General features: G+C 40.3%; 1 protein-coding gene across 1 annotated transcript in view; it reads right to left on the reverse strand.

Moving 5' to 3' along the window:
- Nucleotides 1–23,711, reverse strand: part of PDE11A (phosphodiesterase 11A) — a gene marked incomplete at its 3' end in the record, with an annotated part of 328,181 nt that overhangs the window by 77,285 nt on the left and 227,185 nt on the right. The window contains exons 11-12 of the mRNA XM_084238078.1: nucleotides 15,318–15,464; nucleotides 14,954–15,061 (exon numbers count right to left, since the gene is read on the reverse strand). Coding sequence (XP_084094204.1) covers nucleotides 14,954–15,061; nucleotides 15,318–15,464 — 255 coding nt within the window. The remainder of the gene's footprint in view (nucleotides 1–14,953; nucleotides 15,062–15,317; nucleotides 15,465–23,711) is intronic.

The raw sequence follows: 23,711 nt of genomic DNA on the forward strand, positions 1-23,711 counted from the left end.
AGCTGGCAGAAAAGAAAACCTTTAAAAAGATACTAATACATAGACATATATATTAATAAATAAAATATAAATGTATTAATATGTTAACATATATACATCAATATGTTAATATATTATGTATCTTAGCAACTTAGAAGGCTCCAATTATTACATGACGATATTTTAGAAATTATCTGGTAAATGCCTTAATCCGTATTAGTTTAGTGGGCAGGTGAAATTTATACACATACAAAGGCAGTGCGTGTCTTGAAAAATGAGAATTTGATAGAGGATTAGGCAACCCTTGAGGATCAGGTGGAGTATCCATTACATGGAATTCTTTTTTTATTATCCTCTGGTAGCTGGCTTGTGAAATGCATAGTGTGGCGTGATTTCTTCTGGGAGCAGTGTAATTACGTAACCCAGGGCAGCTATGGGTCTTGGGTTCCTGCTGGTCCTTCCATTAGTTTAGAGGAGGAAGCAAGCCTCTGCAAAACAAGTCTATACATTTTCCTGATCCAAGGCCTTTATGTCTCTCCCTTTTTACTTTGCAAGTCTCCCATTTCATTACTTATTAAAATCCTTAGCAGAGGGCAGGAGGAGGGGAAAGGTAGGGTTCAAATTGCTTCCCTTTTCATGTGTTTTTCCCTAAATCTAAGATCATGAGCTAGTATTTGTAAGACACTGGCTTAAAGCAGTGAAGACTTTTTTTTTGTTAGTTATGTTTTTACTGCAGAAATAACCAAACAAGGAGCTTCTGCATTGACAATTTTGTTTTTTAAAAATAATTTGGGTCCACTGCTACATATAAAAATACCTATCATTTCATTTGTGTGAAGGCATGTGACTGAATTATCTGGGAGAAAAGAAGAGCTGTGTGTGTGCACCCTCATTTTAAAATTTGGAGTTGGTTGCTGGTTTTCAGTTCATTTTTTTTTTTACTTAAAATATTATTTACAATAGTGTTAAGATTCAAATGTAGTAATAATTAGAGCCAAAAATAGCAGTTCCTCATCCTTTCTCTTTCCTAATTCCCAACGATAATTGTATTTTTATTTTATGTAATTTAGTATGTATTTTCTAACATATTTTTGTAGAGTGCTTATTTATTGTTCATCAGCACTTACATTGTCCTGCCTACATGCATGACACTGTCCTAAGAGCTTTACAATTGTTTAACTTACATAATTCTGAAAATAGCCCTGTGAGGTAGGAACTATTATTATCCCCAGGGTTAGATGAGGAAACTGAAGCACAGAGATAACTTATGTGCCCAAGTTCTCACAGCTAGTAAGTGTCAGAGGTGGGCAAACTCCCTGCATATTCAGAGTCTGCCCTTAAACACTGGTGTCTTGTGGCAGGTGAGAAGTTATCTTTACCTCCCTTCTCCCTCCTTCTCTTTCACTGGAATCCATACACAATGCTTTCCATCCTGGCCTCTCTGTGTGTGAGTCACTGTGGAGCCAACTGGTTTCCATTCTTATGTAAATGATTTCATTTCCTGGAGTTAAGATTTCTTTGCATGTGTAAGTTTTCTTGCATCCTATACCACTCTGCAGTCACTTCTTTTATTAGATCTCATGCTGGTCTGGCGACTCCCTCCTGCGCCTAATCCTACTCTTTGGTCTGGACTCTGTTGCCACATTTCTCTCCTGGATTCCATCTCCTGTCTCCTGCATACCCTTTCTCTCTCTTCTCTCCTCATTTGCTTCCTCATTTTGTGGGAGCACTCTGCCCGTGGCTTCATGGGAATTGTATAAATTTTTCAAACCTGGGGAGGGTTTTTTTTTTGAGGCTTTGCACGACTGAAAATGTCTTCACTACATTTTCCAACCCGGCTGTTAGCTTGCCCAACAACTATAGGTTGAAACATATTTGCTGTGAATTTTGAAGGACTGGCTCTATTGTCTTCTAATTTCCAAAGTTGCTTTTGAGAAGTTTATATTATTATTGTTCTTAATAGTTCTTAATAATTTGAATGTTACTGGATTTTCTTTTCTTTAGAATCCCCTATCTCAGGAGTTTGGCAATTTCACAAAGATATGCTTTAGTTTGGGGCTTCTACCCCCATCATTTTGTTTGATTAAGCCTTTTCAATCTGCAAGTTCATTTTCTTCAGTACAATGTTCTTGTCATTTAAAAAAAGTATCTTCCTTGTCACCATTTTTTATGTCACATTTGAATGGAATTTCAAGTGGCTGAACATTTAACTTCTTGGATTGATTTTCTGGTCTTCTTCCCCATTTCTCATATTTACTTTACCCCTCTTTCCAGGAGTAGTAACTTTTTCAATTTATAAGCATTTTCTCATCAGCTGTTCCTCTTCTAATAGCAAGTAATGCCTCTCTCTCGGATGCATTACCGACTCAGCTTGTGTTCACACCAGTGCCTGATGAACACCCATGTTTTTTAAAAATTGACAACATTGAAGAATGCAACTATTCCAGAAATGCTTTAATAGTCTTGTGACCCATTTCCCCTGGACTGCTCAGCCCCCCTTCTAGACCTGAAAATTGAGAAACTCTCATCACACCTTGCATGTCCCCAAGCCCCTTTCTTTCTCATATAATCTTTTGCCACTAGAGGAGACGGCTTTACTAAGTGCTGTTCTCTCTATATGGCAGCACTCATTAATGAAACACTCCCATGGTGGAAACCACCTCAAGGCTCTGAGTCTGGCTTTTTGAGTACTCGAGATATGATCCAGTTAGATTGTTAACAGAAGAGGGGTTATGGGGCCTCCCCGGTGGTGCAGCGGTTGAGCGCTGGGTTGCGAAGCTGCCTGCGGCCTCTGTGGCGCCAGTTCGATCCCTGGCTGCTCCCCGGCCACCAGAGGAGGGTCCCACATGGCGCGCAGACCTCTCCTGCTGCCCGCTGCTCCCCTCAGCAGTGTACTTCGGTCCTTCTGCCTGCTCTGCTCCCTGCTCTGGCTCTGGTGAATTCTCTTACCCTCCCACGCTTCTGACTGTACCCAGTGCATGTATAAACCAAACAAACAAACAAATAATAAATAAATAAATAAGACATGCCTCTAGAAAATTAAAAAAAAAAAATTAAAAAAAAATTAAAAAAAAAAAAGAGGGGTTATCAATGTCATTATCGATCATCTTGAGCCTGTGATTTGGTTCTGCTGGGTTTGCATCTGGCTGATACTAAGTCAAGTCTGGAAGTCTATCAAATATGAAATAACTATCCAAAATATTGTGGAAATCAGTCTTTTAAACAACAGCAAAACTGCACTGAAATTAGGAAAGATTTTTGCCTATTAGTTATTAGAACTAACAGGTAAATCAGAACAGAAAAATAAAGGTGGGATGTTAAAACAAGGTTATTTGACTAGAAATTTAGCTAGAAATTAAATCAAATGCCATCTAACAAACTCAAGATTAAAATCCCAAACCATTCTTAAGCTATCAGTTATCATCCATTTGTATAATAAGATGAAATGTATTGTACTATCATGTTCTATGGACCCACCTTCCCCCTCATCCCTTCCTGGAAATTCAGCATCTAGTTTGTAAACTACTTGTATCTTGGATGTGTTTAAGAATTTGATGAAGGGCCTCCCTGGTGGCGCGGCAGTTGAGCACAGCACTGCAGAGGCTGTCCGCAGCCTCTGCAGTGCTGGTTTGAGCCCCACCGGCCTCAGAGCAACCCACATGGCGAGCAGACCTCTCCTGTCTTGCCCGCTACTCCCCTCAGCAGTGTATTTCATCAGTCTGCCTGTTCTGTTCCCCACTCTGTCTCTGGTGAATCCTCTCACCCTCCCCCGCATCTGGCCTGTACCCCGGCTCTTGTATAGATAGAATGAATCTTTGGGAAAAAAAAAAAAAGAATTTGATGAAAGTCCTGGACCCTCTTCCCATACGTTATTCGATAATTTTATGGTGTTCAAAGCCCACCCCTGGATCCTCAGAATAAAAAAATCCCTAAAGTACAGCATACACACATTCACACAAAACATAGTTACCTCTCCCAAAGGTTAGACCTGAGTTACTGAAGCAGCACCTATCTCTTGACTGTGATTTAAAGCTGTCTGGTAAATGGTTTTCTAAGAATCGTCAGGCCTGAAAAGTGTCCATCTTCCACTAAGTGTCCATTCACCTCTTTCCCACCCTCATCCATCTCCTTTCTAGTCCCATCCATCCAGACCTACACTGATGCACATCCGGAGAAAAAGTCAACTGCCCACTGAAGACAATATACTTCAGAGAGGCAGGAGTGCAGCAGGAAGTCTATTTTATTGTTTTTCTTCCATTCTTAGCCCTATTTGATCCTTTTATTTTCCAATGAAATTGCATATCTTCAGCTCCTGCTCTAGTAATTATGGGTTTTATTAACCTTTTTCTAAATCTACCCTCTCATCATGCATTCCCTTATGGTCCATATCAGAAATGTAAAGCAGTGCATAATGAGACAGTCAAGCTATATAGCCCTAGTTCCCACATCACCCTCTCCAGAAAAGCCTGTGACCACACTCCCAGCGGCCTCCCATGACAGTCCTGCATTGTGCTAAAATACATCCTGGGATATAGCTACCCCCAACCCCCATGGTGTGTGATCACTGAGGCTCCAAAGAGCCAAAGCAGTACGATTTATTGTGGGGTCTCCAGGACTACCCAGCAATTTCCTGTCTTTTAGTCAACATAAAATTTAAACCAGAGTGACCTCCCCCCAAATTAAACCAGCTATGATGAGTCCCCATTTCAAAGCAGATTTTGTATGATACCGGTGAACAAAAGTGTATCACAGTTAAGAGAAAAATGACTATTGCTTTGTGGCTCTAAAGAATCAGAAAAAGTATAAACAAACAGAACCAGGCCATAATATCAACACTAGATGGTACTATAGAGATTTCATTCATCTTTACAAATGTTTTTAGGTGCTTATTATGTACCAGGCAATTAATATAGCTAAGAAAAGAGGCTTGGGATAATACTAATGATAGTTAACACTTGTATAGAATTTGTATAGGGCTACAGTCAGATGCTGCTGTAAATACTTCAAATACATGAACTCATTTAATCCTCACAAGAAACCTAAGAGGGAGAGAATGTTCTCATCTTTTTCATTGCATAGATATTCTATCGAGGTAGAAATTATGTGGCTAAACTGTAACAGAGGTGGGATTAGATCTCCCTTGACCTGGCTCTTGTGTTCTTACCCATTGTGTTATTCTGTCTCACTAAGTTAAGGGTGTGCAGCTTTTAATATTTTTGTGATGATAGTGTATCAAAAAATCGTGCTTTAGAGAATCACGTGGTGTGTGCTTTATTCCATGACTGATGTTATTCTTGAAGAGTTACCTAGACATGGCTCAAGATGCAACAGATCATACGAATGAAGCTTAGACAGAAAAGAAAAATATCTTGTTTTATATGTAACATCCCCAACTTATAAAATGCCTTTATATATGTATGAAAAAGGACCATCAGGATGTATATCAAAATATTACCGATAGTGGAATCACATGTCACTCAAATACTTTCCTGTGTCCAAAATTTCCATAAGAACATTTATTCACTAGAATAAATCTACTTCATGTATGCATACATTCCTTTTTTATTTTAAGAACAGAACTATGTTTCATCAAATTGTCCTAGCTTGGAATAAAATGGTGACATCCTAAAAGGGGTCCATTTGTTCGTTTATGCAGATATTTATAAGACATTTTACTCCTTCCAAGCACTAGGACAGACTGAGGAGGGCAGGCATGATCCTTGTCTTTGTTGGATGTATAGTCAGTCAGGTCACATCCTGTACAATCAGAATAGTGTCGTGGAGCAAACTTTCTAGTGAACTATCACAACACTGATTGAGCCCGTGGAAGAAAGTGATAGTGGGAAGGGTCACCTGCTCTCACTTTGTTTCTGGAGAATGTGCATCGTGGAGTGCACACCCCTTATCAATGTGCACAGCCCTGGCACAGGGAGCTGCAAATGTGATGCCAGAAATCCTGCCTTCACACTGCATTCTGAACTCAGCTGTCAGCCATACTGAATAAGGAAGAATTTCCTGAGTTTATCCTATTGACTCTGAGATCTAAAAGTTGGCAGACTAAGAGGGATGAAATCTAATGACATTCCAGTACTGGATATTCATAATGGTCACAGAAAGCCCAAACCCAAGGTTCTTGGCTCTGATTTCTCCTCTGTGGATGCTGATAGCCAGGCACTGAAGCGGAGCCCTTGGTGGACTGGCTAACATTGAAGAGAGTCCATGATGGATTTTTATAGTCTTTCTGCCACCTCTTTATCTTTTCTCTCTTCTGGATAAGAAAAGCAAAGAGTACTGTTCAAATCATTGTGAGGCAGGTTTAAAGAATATAGTTTCTCAAACAAGTTCTTCTTCTAAAAGAATCAGCATGCCATGTCCCTAATCTATGTCATCATTCCTCAACTGATCTATTGATGACCTCAGCTTGGAAGTGGTGTGAGCTTGGGGCTAAAAGGCAGCATTTACAAATGAAACATTTAACTTCTGGTATTTCTTGATTTTTGATAAGCAAAGAATTCCAGGGGTCACTGCCTGGGGTCTTTGATTGTTAATATCAAATTCACTTTAACCAAACAGTGCTCCTTGAGGGTTTCTCTGTAAATGCCACATACAGGATGCTCATGCCTTCTGAAAAATGCCTCAAAATGCAATGTTGATGACTGGCCTGGCTAAGCTAGTCCATCCTTTATATGAGGTACCTTGCCTATGCATGAAACTTATATCTCCAAGCAAAGATGAAGGTTTTATAAGAAGGTTATCTTGAATCCCCTCCCATTTCAACATTTGTGGGTAGATCAAGTGGTAAGAGAATTGTTAAAGTACACATTTGGGCTTCCATGTATTATATGCTTCCTTGGAGACCAGCATGCTTCCTTGGGAGACTACTTTTTATGCTTCAAGATAGAATGGCCACCTCTCGCCATGCATCCTAGGGGCAGGCTGAGGGATATCAAAATATTCCATATGCTCCCAAGCAATGATTTTAGGCAGAGGATTTTCTCAAGCTTTAAGTTGGAAGCAGTTTTCAGTTGTTTATCAAGAGTACTCGTGAATAAATTTATATTAGTACTTGATTCCATATCCTGTTTTCTTTTTAAAAAGGACCCTATCTTTTCCCACCAGAGATAATGTGTGATGAAAACATAAAAGGAAGGAGAAATGATATTCACAACCATAATCATCTACTGCAGAAAAAACTCTCTTGTGGACAAACCATAGCAACTAGAGTAAATGGTTACACTTCCTATTGTTAATGTTTTTCTGCCAATATTTTATTTTATTATTGTTTTATTCATGCATACAAGAACTGGGGTATTGGCCAGAGGTGCACTAGAGACAGAGTGGGGAGCAGAAGAGGCACATCTACTGCTGAGGGGAGCAGTGGGGGAGATGGGAGAGGTCTGCTGTGCCATGTGGGTCAGCATCCTGGCTAGGGATCAGGACACAGTGGTGATAGCATGACAGTGCTGAGACTTAACCGCTAAGCCACCAGGGAGGCCCTCTGCCAGTATTTTAATCTACTGAGCTGGAAAAAGGGACTTCAGTCTCTTCTGAAGTCCAGAGACTAGAACGTTTCCAACTGTTTAGGGACCAACAACATCAGCACAGTGCTCACAGGTCTCCTTCATCAAAGCATGCAGTGCAACACAAACTGGTTGTAGTTTATTTAATTATCCACAGAAATGGGATAGTTTTGATCAAATTTGCTTCTCTTTCTTCTCAAGATGATATGACCAAATATTGATTTGGCCCTAATTAAATATTGATTTAGGCCCACAATGAGCCTTTCCTTACAAAATTTAGAATTGGCAGACTTTGAACATGAAAATACTTTCTTTTATAATCAGAGGCTTCTGAAGGCACTTTTAACCAAATAATAAGCTCCTAGTTATGTTTTGGGCATTCCTTGACTCTCAACCTCAGAAAATTTTGCAAATGCTTGCTGTGTAAGTTTCAGAAAGGCAAAGCAGCAAAAGTGTGTATCTGATAAAATTAAATATGTTGGGTAAAAGTTCGAAGGAGAGAGAAAAATGGGTTGATTTTAAGTAATCTTACTTAATATTTCCAGGGCTTGATTTTCAACCTACTTTTCAAAACAAAAAATTGTTTATTTTGGAAAGCGAAAAGCATACAAAAAATAGACTGTAATGAATCCCTTATGTACTCTTTACTTAACTTCTCAATAGGAGTCCATGTTTGGCTAGTCTTGTTTCATCTCTCTTCACATGCATTGTTTTGTTTGTAGTTTGTTTGCTGGAGTATTTCAAAGCAAACCTGTCATCTGTCAATACTGTTTCATTCTCAAGAAGTCCTGATGTGGTCAAATAAAAACCCATCATGTATCTCTGCATTCACATTTTGATAAAATGCACAAAAAGATACACAATTGGTATAAGGAAATTTTCCAAGAAGAGATCTTAATCAAACAGAAAAATTAAGGTTTTTACCTTAATTTACTTAATACAGTAAACACAGCTATCTCTGTATAGCAGACATACTGTATTTCAAAAAGAAACAAAAGTACTTGATTCATAAGGATTTCAACACTAAGAAATACATATATATTCTTTCATATTTGAAGTGTGAAAAGGTACCTTCAAGCTATATAGATATGTAAATGATGGACAAATAAATAAAAAATATTTTTTAGTACCATTTTTATAAAAAATATATTTTCTTTATGATTTTTTTAATTACAAAGCATGTTTTGCTCATGTTTAGGTACACAGTTTACATTTTATGGTACATTGCTAGTGAACTGAATATACTGTAATCTGTGGTTTGTGAGCACAAAAGAGGAAGCAGATCACTTGGTGAACATTAATTATGCAGACTTCTCCGAGTACCAGGCAAGGTCCAGTTGGTTGGTTGATGAATTTCAAATACATGAGATCTTTTCAAAGCTTCCCCAAATATTTATTGGCTCTGAGCAAAATTAGACATGAGATGCATGAAAAATGAAAACTTTTTAAAGCACCCAACTTAATACATTTTGGTGCCAGTTTTCAGACCCTCAAAAAGCGCTACTGCTAAGTCATAAAGGGCGGAAAATGGAGGCTGTGAAAAAGGACACCCGCTCTGCTGCTGGGTCTCCCTGACCTGGAAGATTTGGCTGGCGTCATAAAACACAAAGCGACAGGTTAAGCAGTTTACCAACACCATAAAAATCTCAAGAATAAATTTACTTTAATCAAAAATCCTATATTGTAACTATGCAGCCCCAGCCCTGAAACCACTTAGGTTTTCTTACAAGCCTATGTCCCTGAGCAAGAGCTTACTTTCCCTGAAATGCTGGACATGCTTATGTTCGAACGCTTTTACAATTTACATGTCCTAAGAAAAACACCCAGCTCGGGCTGATGGTGTGGGAGAATTTATTTTCACTAGAAAGGGAATGACCCATAACTCATGAATGGCAGCGCTTAAAGTGAGTTATGGAGGTTACTCTCCTGTGTGAGGAAATGGATTGGATTATCCTTCTGCCCAATTGGATGTTTGGTTATTAGCACTCCAGGTTCTTAATTATGTGTGGCTTTGCCTTTTTTCCTTTTATAAAGTAAATGTGGATAAAGGGAATGTCAACTAGAAGCATGGCGTTCCTAATTGCAGATCTGAGATGTAGTCAGAGAGAATAAAAATAGAAACCTTCCTAAATAATTAAAAGGCAGGAGTCTTAAATGTAATTTAGACATGGTATTCAAACTGATTAGCTCCAAAGTTAATTTATGAAGCCCAATGCTGATATTTTACAAAAAGAATAAAAATCACTCCTTTCCTAAATTAAAAATGCCATTTTTGAAGTTACACTGTAAATCAAGCTAACCTACATGAAAATTAAAGAATTGGTTTTTCTAATGTGCAGATTTTATTGTATTAAGACAGTGCTGCCATTTATTTTAAAATAAGTACAACTAATTACTACTTAATATTGACAAGGAAATGTAATATAACATGTTTTAAGGATTACAAGTATGATTGTTTGTTACTTTATTATAGTCAGTTACAGAACAGAATATGATCTCTTTGTATCTTCCAATGTTATAATTTACAAAGAAATCAATTTCTATTGAAGTTAGGATTCTGGTTATTGAGCAAAAATATGTTTTTAAAAAATTCAATTGGTTCTGCCCCTTTTGAAGGGAGGTGGGGAGTTCTTATTGTGCTGTTAAAGATCCTTCCAGAAGACATTTTCTGCTTCAAAAATCAAGGACTTCCCTGCAAATGGCAGGCAGTGGACAGCACATTATCCTCAAACTGGTGAATAGGATGGATTTTTCTCCCTAAACTTCCCTTCTGCTCTCTAGTTTGAATTATCAATAAAATGACTTTGCTTATCTCTGAAAATAACCTTGTTGACAACACAAATATGGACTTAAACACGATTCCTCCACATTTAAGATTTAAGAAACCCCAGTAAATGTCAGGGGGTGTCAATGTGTTAGCTGTGATACTTGGTTATTATTAGTGTTTAACTGCAATTCCCCACCAGCGCCACGCTGCCAGCACCACCATAAATTTTAATGTGATCATGTGCTCTTCTCTTTTCATATCCAGTGAATTCTGCAAGATCATAATATTCTATATGAACCCTAGCTGAACCTTAGTGTGATATGAAGAAAGAACAAGATTTCTAGCAGAGATAGTTGTTCATCATCTTACAGTTGCTTTTTTTTTTTTAAACTGGACCCTGTGCAACCTGGTTCCACGAATAATATTACCCTAAACTAAATCCACTCATTCAATGAATCTTTATTGAGCCCTACAGCATGGAGGGTATGGCCCAAAGTGCTAATGAGTACATTTATGGGATAGTAAAGAATACTGACTCTTAAGGAAACCTTTTTTTCCCCCTGGAAAAATCTGTCAGAGCTCATACATCATTTATAAAACCGAAAAATGTCTCTGCAACCTTGGCCCCTCTCCCTGCCTTTTATTTTGCAGAATACAAACAAAAGCGTGGTGGTTTCCTTTATTAGATCTACATTGTGAATATAGGAAATGTGTTTGTTATCTCTCATTATGTATGTACTTGACAGAGTATTTATTCTACAAGCTTCCATAAGTAAAGAGAATTTGTATAATTAGTCTCGAGCTGCAGGTTTTTCCCTTGTTTTAACCACAGTAGTAACTAATCTAATGTACTGTGTTTATTCAGTAAATTCAAAATATTTGGTAAGTTTTAACTACCTAAAGATGTCTTTAGAAGCAAAGAGTAGTGAAGCTTTCATTTAAAAAGAAAATGGAGTTTCAGGCCAGAAGCATGGAATAAATTAGTAAGTCATTAACAGGGTTTCTAGTGAACTAAATTTCCGCCATTTTATATTAAATTGCCTAGCCTACAAAGCAGTTCATTTTTAAAAAAATTATTATTTGTAGAGAAACAAAACTGCTTTGTTACCTAGACTTGTGGTTGGACAATTCTGCATATATAATTCCCGGTCAATAAACTTATTTTCTGTGTTGGACATGATTTTATAGTTAAAGGTTAGGAAGCTGATATGTATATAATTTGCTGTCCTGTTACACGGGTGTCATAATTTGCTCAGCAGTGACACAGAACTATGCCTCTTTCCATTCCCAGAGACAATGGACTTAGAAAAATACAAACCCACAGATGTAAGGTCACACAGAGGGTGCTGTATTATTCATGGAACAGCTCAGTGGGCAAAGAGGTAAAGATCGCTGGGCCATCCTGATAAAGGGGCTCTTTCTGACTTTGTTGATGTCCTTGTTTTAAAAACATGTATAAATTTTTACGTCGTTATTTTTTTTTTACAATGTTTGATTTCTCCTCTCAGGTGTTGTCCCCATAAAATTCCCACCACCAAGACACCCTTGAACGACGCCTTTCTCAAGAAAAGAATGTGGGGGTGTGTGCCTCAGTATCTCCTGTCCTAGAAGAAAAACACTTCAGGGAAGGTCGCTTTTGGTTTTCTGCCTTTCCTGGCAACTGGCTGGTAAACTTTGCCTTGGAGCGCCATCTAGAGGAAAATTCAGCACACATGTGCGGTCATGCTTTCTGGGCTTTGTGACTCAGGCTGAATCTAGGGGTTGGTAGACAGTGTTTTTATTTTTCAGATTAATAGAGAATTTTATTTTTCAGATTAATAGAGAATTTCCCTCTCAATATACATAGATGGAATATGAGATCCCTGGAATGAAAATATAATCACTGATGAGAAAAAAGTAGTGAAAGACCCTTCCAGCTTTCAGGAGTGCCTGAAGCATTAGTGCCATTCATGGAAATAAGGAGATTATCATTTTGCTATAGGCAGAGGAAGTATTCCAGAAATTAGAATTGAAGAGAAATTAATTTTTTCTTCACTGATCAAGCAATCTTTTTTTTCTCTATAATTATTTCTTTTAATTATTTATTTATGCATACATACAAGAGCTGGAGTGTAGGCCAGAGGTGTGGGGGGTGAGAGAATTCACCAGAGACAAGAGTGGGGAGCAGAACAGGTGGGTCTACTGAAATACACTGCTGAGGGGAGCAGCGAGTGGGATAGGAGAAGTCTGCTGCCCCATGTGGGTTAGTTCCCAGGTTGGGGATCGAAATCATGCCTCAGTAGCTGGCAATAGTTTGATAGTGTCCTTGTGCCACCAGGGAGGCCCCTCTCTATAATTATTTCTTAGTTTAAACATTCTGATTAAATAGATTGTCCAGGGTCAAATTGGAGAACAGACTGCCTATGTAAGGGACCAACAAAAGTTGACATTTTAACCTATTGGAACACTTAGTCAAGTTCAGCAAAACTTAATGGGCAAATAGTAATTTCTTTTCCAGATGTGGCTACTCAATTCAATGCAAGGAAGAAAAACAATCACTAATATATTCTTTCCGAAGAAATGTTTATATTTCACAATCCCTTGCCTCCCCCCACCCACCCACCCAAAGAGGATTTTAATGGCGAACTCTCTCCTCTTTTTGCACTGGCATTAACACAAAAACAAAACCCATACCTTCTCTAGCAGTGACACTCTTTAAGGTTGCTGAGCAGTTGCAAAAATAACCACTGTATCAGAACCCCATTGTGGTGACACAGTTTGGGAGTTCTGCTGTCTTTATTTTCTTGAAAAGGATCAAGATTGTCTGAACTATGGAAACATTTATTGAAGAAAACTAGGAATGTATTTTCTTGACCCCTAAGTGTCCATCCCAAACCCAATGCTCTTGTCGGTTCCCCTACCCCAACTATTTTAAGGTCTGTCATGAAAGTCTGTCTCTGTCTTTGAAAGCTCTATCCATAAATCATGGTCATTCCCTTCTCCTTTCTTGGGCAAGATTCCTGCTTCCCTGTTTTAGTAATTCACTATAAATCCATAGGTTTTCCAAAACAATAGGTTAGTAATTTGTTTATTTAATGTCCTCTTTGAGTCAGACACAGGGACTCTGTACACAGAAAATTATTTCTTATCTCCTGAGATCTGATAAGGAAAAGCAAAATGAAAGTGATTATTTTCAAGCAGTGTTGGCACTTGAATAATCAAGTGTTATAACTCAAAGCATCTTCCTTCCTCACTTGACTGGCTGGCTGCTTTCATGGGGTATGTTACAAGCTGGCCATATCAGCCGGCTTGCTCCCTAAGGGGCTGGGGACCCAAACAGCCAGCTCCCAAGTATAACAGAGAAGACACTTCGGTTCCATCTCCTTATGCTATGTGCACCTTTAAGTGCAGGCCAAGCCAGCAAACATTTGTTGAAAACCTACCACGTGGATGATAGAGGGCAAGCTGCTGGTGAGGCCCCCCAGTAAGGAGATGTTGAGCAAATCAGTGAATGTTGCTGAAAGATAAGAGATAATCTCTTCAGCCTTGAGCTGCTTGCTTTATAGGAGCATCAGAGATCTGTGACTTAAAATACACAGCAGAGAGAAAGACGTGTTGGCCAGACACAGTGCAGAGAAAGAAGTAATTATTGATGCTTGGGGAGAAGGGGGGGAAACTGCAGAAAAACTGGCATTAGATCAGTGCCTTAAAGGATGAGTAATATTTTAATAGGCAGAGAAAGGGACAGAGCATTTCAAAGGAGCAAAAAAGTCTTTGTTCATTTGGACTGAAATATGTCATTTGAAGTCAGCTATTTGGGTTTAAATTTCAATCTGGGTGCAAAGATGTAAAGTATTTAGATTTATATTATGAAAGTCCAACACTTGTGGTTTTTTATATGGTAAATATGTTTATACACATACACATGTGTGTATATGTGTGTACATATTTATGTATATATAACCATCAGGCCAAAGAAACCAGCATATTTTAATCAGAAAACATTTTACTTCATGATAGTTTAACAAGATAAGTGGAAATAAGGCCAAAACAAGCCATATTTCTTGACAGCAAATGGAGATGAATAGAGGATTTTGTTTCAGTCTTTGTCACAATCATTTGTGTTTAGATTAAATTCCAAGGTTTACCACTGGCTGCTGGCCCCTGGTCTTGCTGTCTCCATAAACCAAACTGGCCACCTGTCCTGAGTGCAGAGAGGTTAAACCTAGTGTACCCCTAATCCCTGGGAGCATTTACTCCTTCCCTTAGCCTCCAGGGGCATTCTCCCTGGGATCATGGCCTGAGGATTTCTGTGTTCCTATGGATAATGTTCACAGGTCCCTACTGTGGCTTTCCTAGTCAGTCTTACCCAGTGACCTCTTTGTTCTGTTTCCGCATATCCTCTGCAAAAGGATTACATTGAGAATCCACATATTTCTTTTCTAAAAAAAAAACTGTTTCCCAAGATAAAACATTGAAAAGAGTTTCAAGCTGTCATTCCAAGGCTTCCGCTACTTCAAAATGCCAGCGATTTTACAGCTTTAAAGCTGAGAAATGGTTGTGAAATATATACTCCCATAAGCAGGGCAGGTAAGTTCCAACATAAAGTAAATCACGTAAAAATTTGTCAGAAAAATGGAAATGTGAAGGAGAAAGCCTGGAGGGCCACAAGAGTGACAGATGAACTTCCACCGCCACTGACACTTACGGTCAGCATCGCAAACATCAGCTGGCACACGTTGAAGGCGTGTCTCCAGTTGTGGTACAGCACCATCCGGTAGTTTTTCCTCACTGTCAAAAGCCACCGACACAGTGTCTGAAACGGGAAGGGAAAGGTGGTGCGTCAGGCGGTGGGAGTGTGTCCAATGGGCCATTCTCAAAAACAGGCCTTAGTTTAAGTCTCCCTCAGTGACCAGCGTCCTTCCCCCGACCTCTCATGTGACTCTTGCTATATCCCCCAGGTGTGCAGGGATGATCTCCCCCTGGCTTGCATTTGGGAAACCTGAAGCTCAGCATGGCCCCCACATTGTCCCAGGTGCCTTCGTGGGGTCACACACTACAGAATACCTCACCTCATAGTCAATTTTAAATTTCTGTACCATCCCCAGCTCCATGAACATCCGAAGAGCAGCCGTGATCATGGCATCAACGTCCAGAGAAAAGTTATCAAAATGTATGTTATCGATGGCAAGTTCTGACACCAGAGGGATGGTGGCTGCCTATAGAAGCAGAAGACGTAAGTCAAGCCAAGTTCACCAGCTCTCCTCCTGCTTATCAGACGTGCCACATAAATCAGACCTGACCTGCACTTAAACTCTGATACAGCTAAACTCTGAGCTGGAAATGTCTTTTGTTTCTGAACTGCAAATGCCCCAAGCAAATGAAGGGGGGTGGGGGGAATGGGGAGGGAAGCTAATCTGAAGAAAAAATATACACACTAGATCTAGTCTGCAGAATTTAGAATACAAAGCTGTCTAGTTGACTGAAACCGCAGTCATACAATATATTCTGATGCACATTACAAAGCACTAAATGCAAGAAACATCTGGCAGCCAGCAGCTGTGAATTTTAATTGCTGCTATTCAGGAGAAGGACATGGGGATACACCATTTTGCCTTGTTCTTGTATCCTTATATCCTGTAGCTGTGCACATGCTCTTTGTTACGCAAGTGTTCTGTGTATTCAGAAGGATGGAAAGGATCAGACAGCACATTTCTGGTGCAAAATATGTTTTTCCTAATAAAACAGAGATGTTTGGAGGGTTAGCATAAGCATATGTTTCAGTGAAGGAATGAATTTGCAGCACTGTTTAGCTTCATTCTATATAAACATGACGATGTAATCACAATATACTTCATACATATTCAGGGTTTTCCAAACACTCATGCTAGGCAGCTCTCAATCAGTTGCTCCACACAAACTTAAAGGGAAGAAAAACTCGTTAGAAATCTGGTTTCACTGGGTTTACTATATTCTTTGGACCACGCTTGGTGAGGGGATCATCTTTATGCTTTCAGAGACTGTTCTGTATTCCTATTCCTAATCTATTTTCAGGCTGTAAATTACCCAAGGGGTAATTTATACATGGGGACTACTTTGAGCAATTAAATCCACTCTGATCACTTTAAGCAATCCTGAAACCATATAATGAATCCTCCCCAACTCCATGCTTCCCACAACCATATACATCTCTCAGTTAAAATCTGATCTGATCACTGCTTATTCCTCACAACATGGAAAAAAAATTGAACAAATACATAAATTACAGGACAGTTTACCTTTTATTCTTAAGATTATTTTCACTAAAAAGTTAATCAGCTTATCCTTCAGTAAATCATTCTGATATATTAACATGTTTGAAGAACCTAGTTCCTTGAAATTAAAAGGGTAAGGCTTGTGAAATTCAAACATGGTGGTGTAAGTGGTCTTGGGCCTATATGTTCCTGGCCTCATGCTAAGTAAGCACTTTCTTAATTTTTTTTTACTTAAATAATATTTAAAAATCAAAGTTATACACACATATAGCAGCATGTATAGTTTTAAGAGTAAATTAGGTCTGCAAGGCTAGTTATACACAAATGGATGCCCACACACATACACACACAGAGCTCTTCTGGTACCAGTACTTTCCCTCACCCCGGGGCAACCACTTTCAAATCATCTAGGTAATTTCATTTTGTATATGGCAGAGTAAGTTACTTATAATTTTATTTCTTGATTATTTTGTCTTAAGCATTATCTAACTTGCCTTACACTGTATCTGTCACCCTCTGCTGCCTCACACACTAACAATCCTCACTCACCGAAATGAAAATATATTAATTTTGCTCAGAGACATTCAGGGACTACATTATCATGAAGATAGAGAAAAGATATTCATAGCTAAGACACAATTTACTATGATTACATTTCCTTCCCTTGACAGCATTTTGTATTGCGAGCTAATAATTGTCTTTAATGGGTGATTATTTTTCCATGTACTTATTATTAATACAACCTGAATCTCTCCACCAATTAGCTACACTCATCTGAAAATGTCCAGATGCTTTGGGTATTCCATCAATTTCATGGAAATTTTCTCAACTTCCGGAATCTGGAATGGGAATCTGGAAAGTTCATCCTAGAGGTGCCTTCACCGTAATTCTGGGGTGCCTTCACCTCTCTTTTGCCTACATAGCCACACATTTTTCTCTTTTCTGGTTCCTCTTCTCATGATGGCAAGATACATCCTCCAATAGCATCCCAAGAACAGGTATGTGGTAGACAAATCTGTGACTCTGCCTGTCTGAAACATCTTCAAATCATTGTCACATTTGAGTGAGAGCTGAGCTACAGTTTTCTAGCTTGGAAATCATTCCATTAAATTGTGAAGGCAAACGTTTGAGAAATTCTTCTGAGTATTTATCATTTGAAGACAAATTCCCCTCCTCTCCAGCTTTTGTAGAATCCTTTTGCTTCCACAGTTCTGAAATGCTATGGAAATGTACCTAGATGTGAATTTGTTTGCATTCATAAAGTACTATGTGAGCCCTTTAACTTGGCAAATCATGTCCTTTAATTCCAGAAAAAATTTAAAATATACTTTCCAATGGTTTATTTCACTCTTATTTTTCTGGAATTCCCTTTATTTGATCTTTGGAGTGGTTTTCCTTTTATTTCCCTCCTATATTTTATTTATTTTTTCTTTTTGATTTATTTTCTAGAGAATATCTTCTCATTTTTAAGACATTAGAGTCATAGTTTTCATTTCTGAGAGTTTTTCTTTAGTTTTATGGTATTCCTTTTTATTTTTTTAATAGTATCTTAATTTTATTTCCTGGATGTTATATCTTCCCTAAGGATGTTAATGATAATCCTGCTCCCTTTATAGTTTACTTAGCTTCCTTCACTTTATTATAGTCACACCTTCTCTCTCTCTCTTTCTAGTAATACAAATTTATCCTCTTAAGAAACCCCACCAACTGGGAGAAAATTTTTGCACCCAACACTAATGATAAAGGACTGATCACAAAAATCTGCAAAGAGCTGATGAGACTCAACAACAACAAAGAAAATAATCCAGTCAAAAAATGGGCAGAAGAGCTAAAAAGAAACTTCTCTGAAGAGGAAATGCAAATGGCCAACAGGCATATGAAAAAATGTTCAACATCACTTGTCATCAGGGAAATGCAAATCAAAACTACCATGAGATACCATCTTACACCAGTGAGAATGGCACATATTAAAAAAACTAGCAACAACAAATGTTGGCGAGGGTGTGGAGAAAAAGGAACTCTTCTGCACTGTTGGTGGGAGTGCAAACTGGTCCAACCACTGTGGAAAGCTGTGTGGAGATTTCTGGACCTGCTAAACATAGAGCTTCCATATGATCCAGCAATTCCACTCCTAGGTATTTACCCAAAGGACACAGAAACATCAATTCCAAAGAACACCTGCACCCCTATGTTTATAGCAGCACTGTTTACAATAGCTAAGCTTTGGAAACAACCCAAATGCCCAAAAATAGATGACTGGATCAAGAAGATGTGGTACATATATACCATGGAATATTACTCAGCATTCAAAAAAGATAAACACATGCAATTTGCAGCAACATGGATGGCGCTGGAAGGGATCACGCTCAGCGAAATAAGCCAAAAAGAAAAAGAAAAATACCGGATGGTCTCACTCATAGCAGGAATCTAGAAAACTTAAATAAGGGACCAGGAAAATGAATAACTATAAGAAAGTGAAAATCAAAATCAACAAAAAACTATGAACCAGAGACACTTTTAGGGGGGCGGGGGTGGGAGGGGAGGGATTGGGGTCAGAATGGGGGGGCTGCAATTGTATGGGGAATATAACAATAAAATTTATAAAAAAATAAAAATAAAAGCTTATTATTCAGTTAATAATAAAAAAAAAACAAATTTATCCTCTTAATATTCAGGAATACAATACAGTATTGTTAATTATATATACCCTGCTATACCATAGCTATCTAGAAAGTTTTCCTATTTTATGACTGAGATTCCCTACCCTGTGAACAGCAACCACCTATTTCCTGTTCCTCCCAGGTCCTGGCCACCAGGACTTTCTGTGTTTAGGTGTTTGACTACTATAGATGGTGCCTACAAGCAGAATCATGTAGTGTTTGTCTTTCTGTGATTAGTTTACTTCAGTTGGCATCTTGTGTCTCAAAGGTTGATGCATATCATATGACAATATTCCTTCTTTTTTTCAAGACTGAATAATATTCCATAGTATATGTATGCCATATTTTCTTTGTCTGTTTATCCATTGATAGTTTAGTCTCTTAATAAGCTTTTTCTTCAATGACTCGTTTTAATATATTAGAGACTTTGGAGGATTAGAGGTTTTCCTAGCTGTAGGGTGATCTTCTGAATGGAAAATCTTCTGCGTGGAGCCTGATGGGGAAGGGACTGGAGGAGGAACCTCATAAGTGGTCACTATTCATTTTTCAGCCTGTGTTCCTCCCCTCAAGCTCTGTTCCATGTCTGAAGATAAGCTTCCAGTCTTTACAGAGTAGAGAGGTGAGATAAAGGTCTGGAGGGCTAACTGCTTCTTAGATTTTCCACTTTCCTGTTTATAACCCCATCTATACCCCCACTTCAAAGGTACGAATAATAAACCAGTAGATGAGCTATTTGAGGGGAGGAGTCTGTGGTATAAATGTGTTTGTTTCTCAGCTATTCCCATGGATGTCTTAGTTTGCCTCCTTGGGAGTGATAAATTACTTAATACTCATTCATTTGGTTTTCTAGCTTTCAAATTTATGGCTTAAAAATATCTATTGTTGCTTTAGTGTGGCTTGGGAAGGAACAAAAGAAATAAAGGTGTTAGTATACCACTGTTATCCAAAAACATAATAGAGATGATCTTTATTAAATCATGCTTTCTTTGTCCAGAGGTAAGCCAGCTTTGAGTCTTTTGCCCCTTTGTGTCTGTGTCTAGGCAAACCTCTTTCTCTTTTCATGCCCTTGTGTGCTTTGTGTTTCTGCTGACTTTAGGGTAAATAGAAGTTACCAGGTTTCTCTGCCCTCCCACCATTAGCATTTATGATCCACATCTGTGGTCTTATTTGCATGCCTGATGGCCGGCACTGGAGTGTGGTGTGGGCGTGCGTAAGTGGCCACACCTGAGCTGAGAGACTGAGCCTATAAGGCTCAGAGGATGGCGGGGGAGGTAGAGGATAGTGTGGTGAAGAAGCGGTCGAGCGCAATGGAGAGTACAGAAATTTGCAGGGCCGGGGTGGGGGGGCCCAAGTTGCTGTCTCAACTGGCTTGTTTCCCCTAACCTGTGGGGATGATGCCAAGGGCTCCAAGTTTCTTTTTCAAGCTGCCTGAACCGATGATGAACCTACCCAGCCTGGGAGGGTTGCAGAACAAATGGTGTTGATGGCAGGTGGTTCAATGCAGACCGTATGGAGCCCTTTGAAACCTGGGGAGGGATTGTGGGGTGGCCGACCATGGGCAGATGGTACTCGGTGGCCATCTCCCAGTGGGCACCTCCCCAGGAATGGCCAGGAGTAGATGGATCCTTGTTGTGGTTGGAAGAGGCCCTGTGCAGAATAGAAGAGACCTTGGATATAGTGCCTGTGAGGCGGCAGGAGCATGGCTCAGCGAGAGTCTAGGCAGAACGATGCAGGGTCCTGCAGCTGCAGGATGAGACGTGGGAACTGCGACAACGTTTGAGGATTCTGGAGGAACAGATCTGGAGAAACCAACCCACCACTCTGGAGAGACCAGATTCCTCTGAATTGGAGGAGGAGGCTGGCCCAGTGCTCTGCGCTCACCTGGTGGTAACTCAGAAAATGAAGCAACCGCGGCCCCCAGCCCCAGGCGTCAGGCTGCTGGACCACCACAAATGATGGAATTTACTATGTAGCGACCATACACCCAGGAGGAACTGGTGGACTTGGGCAAACAGTTCTGTCAGAAACCAGAAGAACCTTCATAGCCTGGATGCTGCATTTGTGGAACCTGGGGGTGGATGGGCTTATTTGCACAGCACAAGAGATAGAGACTGGCCACAGTGACCTTGCATCCATTGTTGAGACTGAGGCTGCAGAACAGCTGGCGATGTGGCCAGGGCGATCACACCCTGTTGGACTGGATAATGGGTGCTGTACAGACAGTATAGGCTGATGCAGAAGATGTGCCAGAGACTGAGCAGATGGTAGACGTATGCCGAGCTGGTGCAGGTACTTTGAGAATTGGGGATGCGGCAGGCCATGTTCAATGTGAATACTCAGGGTCCTGACAAAAAGCATTTTACAGCAGGAAGGATTTGGTAGTAAAAAGCGCCCCTTCGTCCTCATTTGGATCCCTCATGGCGGTTCTAGCACTCTATGTGGGAAGTCAAATACACTGCGTCACCACAATGATAGCCAGCTTGGGTGAAGTCCAGAGCTGGTGGCTCAGACTCAGAAGGGAATCCAGGTAATTGTTGAACCAGAAAGAATGCCAAAGAGGGCGAGGGACCCTCTTAAAGTCACAGAACCTGTTAAAGTTACCTGCACCCAAATGTGGACAGATTTAGTGAAAGCAGGTGTAGACTGCACTAAAATACACGGGAAGCCAAGGCATATCTGTTAGAATTATGGAAGCAACTGCAAGAAGACCAGAGGTTCACACCCATAAGATGGACTATGGGGAACTCCGGGCCTCAGACACACGCCCTGCACCTGGAGGACTGCCTGCTGCCGAGCCTGGCCCAGGGAAACGGCCTGTTCACTTCCGAATAGGGTGAGGGTCAAGGGACTTGTCCGCAGGGGACGAGTGGGGACCGGAGGCCACATGTGGAGTTTGCTATCCATGGGTCCCTTACCCATGTGTATGTGCAAAGGGTTGGCTCTAGTTCAGGAGTCTGCTTGTCACATTGGTGGCTATGAAGGCTGAGTGTTGCATGGCAGCAGTGCGCAGCCCTGGGGATTGGGCAATCACCCCTAAGAGTATGGAGTGTGTTGCCAATCTGAGTGCATCCTGGGGGTTGGATGTGGTGTGTGGCTTGTGGCTGAGATCACAGCCGGAGAAGGTCAGTAAGCCTGATGGCTCCTGGCATGTGATGGTAAATGCTGAGAGTGAATAGAGTGGTTCCCCCTCTCATGAGCATGCCTTTGGCAGAAGACTTAATGGATCATCTGCTGGTGCTGATAATCTTGTCTTTTTGCCCCTAGGTTGGTGCCCTAACACCTTAGTGCCTGGGCTTAGTTGTATTTTTGTTACATGATTATATTCAGTTTTATTCTGTTTACTTTTATGAGTCATGGCTGAAAATTTCACCAAGGGAAATCTGTGTGTAGACTGTACAGTGAAAAACCCTGAGGGAGTGGACTGCAGGGTAAATGGAAATTATCAGTTTTTTTCTGCCCTCCCGCCATTAGTGTCTATGATTAGGACCTGTGGTCTTGTATGCATGCCTGATGGCAGGCACTGGAGTGTGGTGTGTGTGGGTGTGCGGCAGGCACTGCAGGGTGGTGTGGGTGTGGGTGTGCGTAGCTGGGCATACCTGAGCCGAGAGACTGAGCATATAAGAGCAGCATGACAGGACAGTGGGTGGACTGAGGGCAGCAGAGGACGGTGCAGTGGAGAACATCAGGAAAGAGCATATAGAGATTTGCAAGGGGGCCCAAGTTGCTGCCTTCTAGCTGGCTTTTTCCCCACTAACCTGTGGGGATGATGCCAGTGGCTTCAAGTTTCTCTCTCAAGCTGCCTGAACGGATGATGAACCTACCCGGCCTGGGATGGTTGCAGAACACAGTCCTTGCTTATCAGGCTGTACCACAGTCTTAGAGGCAGACACTATGTTTCTTTCTTTCAGGGAGGCTTTAGAACAACTTCCTACTCCCATCACCTGTTTCCGGGGATGCTTAGGGAGAATGCCAGGTACTCAGCATGACCCGTGCTTACTGCAGTTTGTTCAAATTCACACTCAAATACAAGTAGAAAACCTTTTCCCAAGAAGGTAGAAGCCCTGAGCCAAAAGACGCAAGACTGTGGTCTCAAGAGAGGAGCATGGCTCTGAATCGGCAAAGGAGGCCTAACCCTCTTTAACAGCTTGTTGCCAAGGAGCAGAAAGTGCCAGGAGTCTTGCTGCTCACCAGGTGGCCCTGTCTTGCAGATTATTAAGTGTGTTCCCTGATGCCATTAGAACTCTTCTACCTTCAGAGGAACTTAATTCACCTAATTATCTTAAAAATCAAAGAAAATAGGCATTTTTCCATTATGAAATGTAAACAGAAAAGAAATAACACAAGATTGAAAAATGTACAATGACCTCTAGTTCACCAAGACCCATCTTTATTAACCTTGTCTTTCCCCTTCTTATAGGTTGATTGATCCACGGTTAAATCACACCAGTCTGTAGCTCACCCTGCGCCCTGTCATAAACCTTTGCCTGGTACTTATAGATGGACAGAAAAATCCCAAACCTTTCAGGAATGACCATTTTCAGCTATTTTAAGA

The sequence above is a fragment of the Talpa europaea genome (assembly GCF_964194135.1).
Source record: "Talpa europaea genome assembly, chromosome: 1".
NCBI classification, from domain to species: Eukaryota; Metazoa; Chordata; class Mammalia; order Eulipotyphla; family Talpidae; genus Talpa; species Talpa europaea.